Raw genomic sequence first — 9777 nt, 5'->3', positions numbered from 1 at the left:
ATTATACGGAAAATAGAAGAAAAAATAATGATAATTTTAATGCTCATTGGCCTTTTTTTCAACGCAATCATTGAGCACTTAAATTTGCGTGAAATTGTTCTCTCTGGGAGACATTTTACGTGGGCAAGTCGTCGGGATGAACCTACGTATGAGAAGCTAGATAGAGTTTTATCATCCATCTTTTGGAACAAGAATTTCCCTTAGTAACTGTGCGAGCCTTAACAAGAGCTGGTTCCGATCATACCCCGTTACTTATTGACTCGGGAGTGAAGGCACATCTAGGTAATACGCCCAAATTCTCTTTCGAGTTACATTGGTTGCGACAAGAGGGATAATATGAGACGGCAGTGGAAGAATGGGAATCGGTTACGGCTGGTACGAATGCTATGGATCGTTGGATGAATAATCTAAGGCATATAAGAAGATTTCTCAAAGGATGGAAAAAATCAAAGTGGAAAGTACAAAAAATAAAAAGAGAGATTTCTATGTATCATTGATGAATTAGATTTGAAAGCATAAAAAAATCCCTTGAGTTCGTCTGAAAGGAAAGCGCAAAAAACATCAAAGGATAATATAAATAAACTAAGAAGAGATGAAGAGTCTAAATAGACTCAGAGAGCGAAAGTTAAACATATTCAAGAAGTAGGGAACAATACGAGATACTTTCACATGATCGCAAATGGTAAACATCGAAGAAAGAAAAACATTTAGTTAGAACAACAAGAAGGAACCATTGTTGGGGAGGATAATCTGAAGGTCTATATCACTGAATTCTACAAAAAATTGTTTGGGGCACCGACGCCAACCAATATTTTCTTTAGTGGAGGATGTGATGCATGATATTCCGCAACTCTCATCTGATGAAAATGAGATTTGTACAACAGCTTTTTGTTTTCTGAAAAGGAGGTCTATGAGTCTATGAGGCAATCTCACAGATGGAAATAATAAAGCTCACGGACATGGCTTTCCGGATGACTTGATGGCGTTGTTTGATCAGTTGAGTAAGGGGGATTTGCCTCTTTACAAACTAAATTTTGGCGTAATCACGTTGCTACCCAAGAAAGAGGATGCGGTTCAGATACAGCAATATAGACCTATTTGTTTACTAAAAGTATGTTTTAATTTTTTTACTAAGACTGGTACAAATCGAATAACGGGGATTGCCCCAAAAGTCATAAAACCAACGCAATCTGCATTTATGCAGGATAGAAATATTTTAGACGGGGTGATCATTCTTCATGAAACAATTCATGAGCTCCATAGTAAGAAAATGGATGGGGTTTTGTTTAAAATTTATTTTGGAAAAGCTTATTATAAGGTTAAATGGCTCTTTTTTGCAATAGACATTAAGAATGAAGGGCTTTGCCCCAGAATGGTGTATATTAGTTCAACAATTTGTTCAAGGGCGTAGTGTGGGACCGAAGGTGAATAAGACATTGGTCATTATTTTCAAACAAAGAAAGGCCTTCGGCAAGGGGACCCTTTGTCTCCAATGCTTTTTTAAATATTGTAGCTGATATGATTGTCATCTTAATTGACCGAGTAAAAGAGGATGGTCAAATTGGGGGGCTTATTCCTCATCTTGTTGAGGGTGGCATCTCCATACCACAATATGCCGATGATACGATTCTTTTTTTTATAACATGACCTCCAAAAAGATGTTAATATGAAACTAATCCTATGTCTTTTTGAAGAGCTCTCGGGACATAAATTAACTTCCACAAGAGTGAGATTTTTTTTTGGTAAGGTGAAGGATGAGGAGGATCAGTATAAGTAGATCTTTGAATGTTATGCTGGTTCCCTCCCCTTTAGATACTGTGGTATTCCTATCCACTACAAAAAAAACTCAGAAACTCTGATTGGTACCCAGTGGAGACCCGGTTTAAAGGCAAATTGGGATGCTGGAAAGGAAAATTACTATCCTACGGTGATAGACTTATCCTTATCAATTCAGTTCTAACCAGCTTACCTATGTTTATGTTGTCCTTTCTCGAGATACCTGTTGGGGTAAAGAAGCGTTTGGACTTCTATAGGTCTAGGTTCTTTTGGCAGTCCGATGAAAATAAAAGAAAATATAGGCTCACAAAATGGAATATCGTCTGTCGACCCAAAGATCAAGGGACTTACGTATTGAGGTTCTCGAACTTAAAAATAAGCGTTTCTTGAGTAAATGGCTCTTTGAACTTCTTAATGAGGACGGAGTGTGGCAAGAACTGCTACATAATAAATACTTATAACATCAGACTTTATCTGAGACGATGCAGGCTAAGCCTACAGACTCTCCCTTCTGGAAGAGCTTGATGGAGGTGGAGGACGATTTTTTTGGTAGGGTTTTTTTAAGTGGCAATGGAGCAGGTACCCATTTCTGTTTGGTTAGGAAAAACACCTTTAGCCCAACAATATCCATCATTGTATAATATTATGCATCAAGAAAATGTAACGGTGGCTCAACTGTTAGCTCAAACCCCTCTGACTATTAGTTTTAGACGGCGTTGTCGGGAAATAAATTAGACTTCTTGGTTACAGTTATGCCAAAAACTAATGATGATAAATTTAAATGACGAGACTGATCGTTTTGTTTGGGGACTAACAACCAATTGTTTGTTTACTTGTTTACGATCAAGTCTATGTATGGAACACCCCTTTTTGAGTCTGGAAAGTTAAAATTTCATTAAAGATAAAAACAATCATGTGGTTTCTGAGCAATAAAGTGTTGCCAGTTAAAGATAATTTAGCTAAACGTCACTAGAATGAGTGTGCGGAATTTGTTTTTTTGCGGAGATCAGGAGATCATCGAACACCTTTTTATTGATTGTCCTTTAGCTAAACTTCCTTAGCAAACGATTAACTTCACCTTCGATGTTGCACCTCTAATCAATATTACGAATATGTTTGGTAATTGGTTAAATGGAGTAGATAGACAGTCTAAGGCAATAATCTGAATTGTGGTCTCTGCTTGATGTTGGTCTATATGGAGGGTGCGAAATGATATTATTTTTAACAAAAATCATCATTTAACTTTTTACAGGTTATCCATATGGTGGCACATTGGGTTCGGACCCTTCTATCGCTAGATGGGCAGCGGGATGCCATGACTTGTGGTGCATACGGCTCGAGACAGTCGCTCAAGATATCTTGTGACTGGCTGGCTGGCGACATACTAGGCGGCTACAATGATATGTAGTGATAGTATGCTTTGTTCCTTTCGCTGTTGATATTTGTATCAATTCTTGACGATGCTTGAGTTGTAATAACTACTGAATTTGAGACTCATTAATAAAAGTCATTAATAAAAGTCCATGTGCATCACGATGCAGAAACCGGGGTTTTATCCCATTTCAAAAAAAAAAACAAATCCATGATTTTGACACTCCCTTTTCGGCATGGCGGGCTCACATTGTTTGAAGTATTAGCAATTTTTTCCATAATTTAACCCATTTAAACACTAAATAATGACATCCATCATTCAGAGTAGAAGCTGGCTCTGTCTCGGCCAGTAGCCACCGGCCTGAGCTCGCCGCCATGGAGGAAGCTGGCGTACCACCTCGCAGAGCTCCGGGCATACCTCGTCCGCTGCTCGTCCCCGAAGTCGACGCCGTAGAGGCCGAAGCGGAACCTGTAGGCGAACAGAATCTCGAAGACGTCGAGGAACGACCACACGAAGTAGCCGCGCACGTCGGAGCCGTTCCTGATGGAAGACAGCGCCGCTTCGATGTACACCTGCAGGAAATGCGCCCTGAACTCGTCGTCGTACATGAACTCGCCTGAAGGGTCTGGCTCGTGCCCAACTCCTGGCCAAGAACACCGTATCAGATGAAGTTATCAAGAAACTAGGCAGCTTGATGGGCGGAGTTGAGATTGGCCTTACCGTTTTCGTAGATGAGAACCGGAGGGTTCCGGTACTTGGTCCGCAGGTGCTCCAGCATTTTGCTCAGCCCCCATGGAGCCTCACGGCTTCTCAGCTGCTCCCTTGAGCTCTGGAACGGTGCTGCATAATTATTGTACAACAGAATGAAGTAGAGCCAGGCAATTGCCCATTCAAGTAGGCACTAGTTTTTCATTCATAACTTTTGCTTAGTTTCTATTGTCATGCTTACGTGTGACAAATTTGGCGGCCGTGTCACCGTAATAATCTCTGAGCTTGCGTTTCAGCTGGCTCAGGTCCGCCTCAACGAGGATGGCACCGTACTGGTTGATCCCCACAAAATCGAATGAGCCGCGCACCCTGGTCGACTCATCCGGCGTCAACTCCGGCAGCCTGGACCCGACGTTCCTCCTCATCACAGGTGGATAGTCGCCATACACCAACGGATGCATAAACCTGTGAATTGTTCCGTATATTGTCACGACCTCAAATGCAAATTCTTACCACCCATCATGTATAATTACTCATTTTGAACGGGTGATTCAAAAATTACGTTACCATCCAATTGAGAAGTCATTTGCCCTTGCAGCTGCTTCTCGATCCTCAGGTTTCTCCGTCTCCGACTCGTACCAATAGGCCAGCAATGTGAGTCCAATCCGCCCTCTTTGCTCAGCCTGGACAGTATGAAAGAAACAGAGTACCTTGAGATTAAGGGAAAATGACCATGTATTCATCCTTATGCATCACTGTACAATGTACTACCAATATATTGTTTTTTCAAGGAATATGTAGCAAAAGATTAACCTGGTATTTGCGTCTGTAGAGGGACACAGCGGAGGTGTGGGCGAGCAGAAGGTGGTGAGCAACGATGTACGGCTCCGTCGTGGAATTGCCACCGGTGCAGGGGACGGCGTCGAACCCAAACGGGTAGGAGCACCGCCGCGGCGGGAGGTATCCCTGGTCGTACCCGCCGATGGGCTCGATGTTTGGCTCGTTGACGGTGGTCCAGTGCTGCACCCTGTCGCCGAAGCTGCTGAAGCACACGTCTGCGTATGCCGTGAAATCGTCGCTGCAATGCATTCATCACTCCTAGAATTGATCAGCTGTTCAAAGGTCTTGCTTTTATTTCAGAAATGACCAACTCTGTAGACTGCAGTGGTGGAAGAGTAGTGAGTAGAAGTACATGATTCTTGGACTGAGCAAGCCATTGTATTCATCTTGAAGAGCTTGGGGAAGGTCGAAGTGATAGATCGTTGCGTGAGGCTGTATACCTGGCATTTCAGAATCAGGAAGCAGCACTCAAGCAGACAGCCTAGATTGGTTTTGATGGAAGGAAAGCAAAGTACCATAGCTTAAGAGTTCATTGATCAGATTGTTGTAGTACTCCAACCCCTTGGGATTCACAGCTCCTCGCCCATCTACAACACAATCAAAACACAAGTAATAAGCAGCACTTTCCCAAAACGGGATATGGAAAAGGAGACATGAATCCTGTGTGCAATTACCTGGAATAAGCCTTGACCAGGCAATCGAGAACCTGTAGGCGTCCAGACCCATGTCATGCATTAGTTTCACATCTTCCTGTAATGAATCCACCATAAGTAGGAGTATGCGTGTACACAGATTACATCATCTTTAGAAGATCAGAAACATGCCTTGTACTTGTGATACTGGTCCGCAGCCACATCTCCAGTCGCATGGTCGATGGAATAGCCTACAGAACCACCCAAACGAACCTGTTAGGAAGAGAGGCAAGCAGTTGTTGGATTTGCCCATATATAAAGCCACAGAGAATGCAAACCGTTGTGCGTGAATGTGTCCCAGACGCTCGCCTTCTTGCCATCCTCTGCCCACGCGCCTTCAACCTGAATGAACAAGATGAATTTCAACAGCGCCGTGGTGCGTTACTGTATGTCTGTATCTACGAATTACTGTATTTACACTGAACTACAAAGTGTTACGCGATTGGTACCTGGTAAGCCGATGTGCCGGCGCCGAAGACGAACCCCTCCGGAAAGTCCGCCCGGGTAGTCGCTGCCGCAGCTGAGACGACCTCGGACAAGACGGTGGAGGCAAGAATGAGAGAGACGGCCCGGAGCACACGCCGGAGAGAATCGCCATGGGTGAGCTCCATCGCCGGTGTTCAATAACCGTTTGGTCTCCCCCTGATTCCGACTGTCAAAAAGTAGCCCGAAATTACCACCACGGCAGTGGGCGCCGGCGCTGCTCTGCTTCCTCTGCAAAGATTCTGCTGCGTGGGAGCTAGAAGTGTCGCCGCAGGTGACTGTGACTCACCGGCGGGCCGACACGTTTCGCTGTCATGTTGATGTTGCCACCTCCGCATCCGAACGTCGTCACTGCAGGCGTCACCGCGCACGTTCGAAACTCTCCTATCAGCATCGTGGCTTTTGAAATACCACCCACACCTTCCAGAAGAGGTAGTTGCAATGACACCAGTCTCCTAGCTCGACTAGTCTGTATGCAGTTCAGGAGATTTTTTTTTTTTGAAACTGGAAACTTAATCATAAATTATCCAGAAAGCACAGCGGCGTCGCTGGCTACAAGCCTTTGCACAAAACTAGGAGCATGACCCGGCCATACAGCTTGGGGCACATGAACTAGCTTAGCACCATGCATCGCAAGAGCGTTTGCAACTGAATTACATGCCCGTGGGCAGAACGAGATAGAAAAAGAGCTAAATCTCAACAAAGCAACAGATTTAATCTTCCTAAAAAGCACACCATTGACTGAACAGTCATAGTCATCACCTTTGATTGCTTGCACTAGAACCTGAGAATCAGTTTCAACATGGATATCTTCAATTCCCCAGTCAGCTACTCCCTCGAGAGCCACCAAACAGGCAACAGCTTCAGTATGTAACGCATCGTACGCCTTATCAATTCTTCCGGCCGCCGCGCCAAGAACCTGAGCTCTTGAGTCTCTTATCACATAGCCCCATCCACCCAAATGTGTTGTAGCAAAAAAGCTGCCATCAATGTTCACCTTTAGCGCCTCCCCATCAGGTGGCTTCCAACTGATCAGCACCTGGGCTTGTTTCTGGACAGAGCTCACACAAAACTGCTCATATTCAAGAGCACCTCTCCCAGCGCTGAAAACCACCTCATCAACATTCAGCATAGCCCCCTCTGCATTTATCTTGTTTCTATGCTTCCACCATTCCCAAAGCATTGCAACACAACGAATCTTGTCTCTTTGTTCTAGCTTCAAAATTGAATTCGTCATATCCTTCGGTCCATCACAAAGCAACAACTTTTCCCTGACATTCTCCAGAGCCAACCTTCTCCACACTTGTCTCACTCCCTTACATCTCAGGAACACGTGGGCACCATCTTCATTCAGCCGATGACACACCTGGCACAATGGATCTAGAACAACTCCCCTCCTTGCAATATTACACCTATGTGGCAGACTGTCATGTGCTAACCTCCAAAGAAATTGGCGTACATTTGGTGGGCATGGGCAGGACCAGATGTCCTGCCAATTAAGCTGCTCTTCAACCCCAAAGGGGACAATGTTTGAGGAGTTTCCCTTCGGTTCCAACAGTAGCCGGTGCAGCTTATATGCAGATCGCACAGAGAATTGCCCTTTGTTATCAAGCCGCCATGCCCAGAAATCCTCAAAACCGTGCCGCACTGGGATCTTCAGCACATGAATAGCATCGGCTGGCCAGAGACATTCAGAAACTAGCTCTTCATCCCACGAACCACTAACTGGATCTAACAGCTCAGAGACATGGTCAATCAAGATGTTTCCCCTTCTTGTGATAGCGAAAGGACTAGCCTCCCGCATGATCCAAGGATCATTCCACACGTCGATAGAGTTGCCATCACCCACTCGCTTGATGACCCCTTCTTTTAACAACTCAATTCCTTTTAAGATACTCCGCCAAGTATACGACATCCCCTCCTTTGGTTCGGCATGCAACACATTTGTGCTAGGGAAATATTTGGCCTTCAAGACTCTTGCACACAACGAATTAGGGTCCGTAAGCAGCCTCCAACCCTGCTTAGCCAGCATCGCAATATTAAAAGAGTGAAGATCCTTATAACCCAGTCCTCCCACCTTTTTTGACAAAGAAAGCTTGTCCCAACTCATCCAATGTACTCCCTCCGTTCTTTTTTAATTGACTCGAATTTAGTACACATCGCAATATTAAAAGAGTGAAGATCCTTATAACCCAGTCCTCCCACCTTTTTTGACAAAGAAAGCTTGTCCCAACTCATCCAATGTACTCCCTCCGTTCTTTTTTAATTGACTCAGATTTAGTACAAGTTTGTACTAAATTCGAGTCAATTAAAAAGGAACGGAGGGAGTACTTTGTTTTCATCCTCTTGTTGTGCCCACCAAAAGCGACACACCATAGCGCTCATTTGGTCACAAAGGCCTTTGGTAATGTCGAAGCACGACATAGCAAAGATAGGAATGGACTGAGCACACGCTTTAATTAAAACCTCTTTTCCAGTCTTCGAAAGCCATTTCTCCATCCATCCAGAAATTTTCCTCCAAACTCTGTCCTTGAGGTAAGCAAAAGTTTTTGTTTTTGACTTCCCTACATGCACCGGGAGACCTAGATATTTTTCACTTTGAGCCTCAGCTATGATCCCCAATGTATCCATCATTTTCCTCTTGTCCCTCTCCTTCGTATTATTGCTGAAAACGATACCAGACTTATCTATGTTTACTGTTTGTCCTGAGCAACTTTCGTAGAGAGCAAGAATGTCCAAAAGGTGTCGTGCACTCTCTTCAGTAACCTTTAGCAAAATCAGCGAGTCATCCGCGAAAAGCAGATGGTTGAAACTAGGCGCGTCATCTGCCACCTGGACACCCTCTAAGCGGCCATCCACTTCCGCAGCATTTAGGAGACAAGAAAAGGCCTCCCCACATATCAGAAATAAGTAAGGTGATATGGGGTCTCCTTGTCGCAGCCCCCGACTAGGAATCACCTCATTTGTCAAGCTACCATTAAGCTTGAACCTATATTTCACCGTAGAGCAGCACTTCATGATAAGGGAAATCCATCTCTCATCAAAGCCCAACCTTCTCATCATTTGCTCGAGGAAACTCCACTCAACTCTATCATAAGCTTTGCTCATATCCAATTTTAGCGCGGCCACCCCAACAGCCCCTGATCTTTTATTTTGCATATGATGTGTGACCTCATAGGCGAGCAAGATGTTATCAGTAATTAATCTTCCGGGGACAAAAGCACTTTGGTTGGGGGCAACAATTTCGTTTAAGATTTCTTTCAACCTATTTGCTAACACCTTGGATATTAGCTTGTACACGACATTGCATAGGCTGATAGGTCTTAGGTCCTTCATGGCTTCTGGATTCTTGACTTTCGGAATAAGAGTCACCCAAGTATCATTCCAATTTTCTGGGATCTCGCCACCATTAAGCACCCCAAGAACTTCCTTTATCACATGAGGTCCAACAAACTCCCAATGTTTCTTGTAAAAAATGGATGGCATTCCATCCGGACCAGGAGCCTTTAAATCACCAATATTTTCAAGAGCATCCACCACCTCAGCCTCCGTAAACTCCTTCAAAAGGTTTGCATTCATTTCCTCTGTGACTCTCGGAATCACATGTATAAGCAACTCCTCAATCCGATCCCCAACATTGGAAGTAAAAAGATTTTGGAAATAGTTAGTAATCACCGCCGCCATCTCCTCCTCTCCCTCTACCGCCACCCCAGCCGCATTCTTGAGTTTTTTAATGCGGTTATTCCTTCTCCTCTCAGATGCAAAACTATGAAAGAACTTGGAGTTTCTATCTCCCTTTGTCAACCAATTCACATGGGCTCTTTGTTTCCAAAAACAATCTTTCTGCTCTTCAAGGCGATCCAGTTTAAAGCGGAGGACATGTTCCTTATTCACCATATCTTGATC

General features: G+C 44.2%; 2 protein-coding genes across 2 annotated transcripts; both read right to left on the bottom strand.

The window, feature by feature from the left end:
• Positions 1-3356: 3356 nt before the first annotated feature.
• Positions 3357-6162, bottom strand: LOC127302612 (beta-glucosidase 31). Its single transcript, XM_051333104.2, has 11 exons — positions 5838-6162; positions 5667-5730; positions 5517-5579; positions 5371-5442; positions 5212-5283; positions 5049-5136; positions 4670-4934; positions 4424-4539; positions 4098-4321; positions 3869-3988; positions 3357-3791 (listed from the first exon to the last, which is right to left on the bottom strand). The coding sequence occupies exons 1-11, from the start codon at positions 5997-5999 to the stop codon at positions 3463-3465; spliced, it is 1575 nt and encodes a 524-aa protein (XP_051189064.1). The 5' UTR covers positions 6000-6162; the 3' UTR covers positions 3357-3462.
• A 232-nt stretch (positions 6163-6394) lies between these two features.
• Positions 6395-9450, bottom strand: LOC127304293 (uncharacterized). Its single transcript, XM_051334983.1, has 2 exons — positions 8338-9450; positions 6395-7888 (listed from the first exon to the last, which is right to left on the bottom strand). The coding sequence occupies exons 1-2, from the start codon at positions 9448-9450 to the stop codon at positions 6395-6397; spliced, it is 2607 nt and encodes an 868-aa protein (XP_051190943.1).
• Between the last annotated feature and the right edge of the window lie 327 nt (positions 9451-9777).

This window comes from Lolium perenne, chromosome 5 (genome assembly GCF_019359855.2).
Source record: "Lolium perenne isolate Kyuss_39 chromosome 5, Kyuss_2.0, whole genome shotgun sequence".
Lineage (NCBI taxonomy): Eukaryota > Viridiplantae > Streptophyta > Magnoliopsida > Poales > Poaceae > Lolium > Lolium perenne.
The sequence above is the reverse complement of the archived record's forward strand: the minus strand, read 5'-3'. Positions and strand labels throughout refer to the sequence as shown.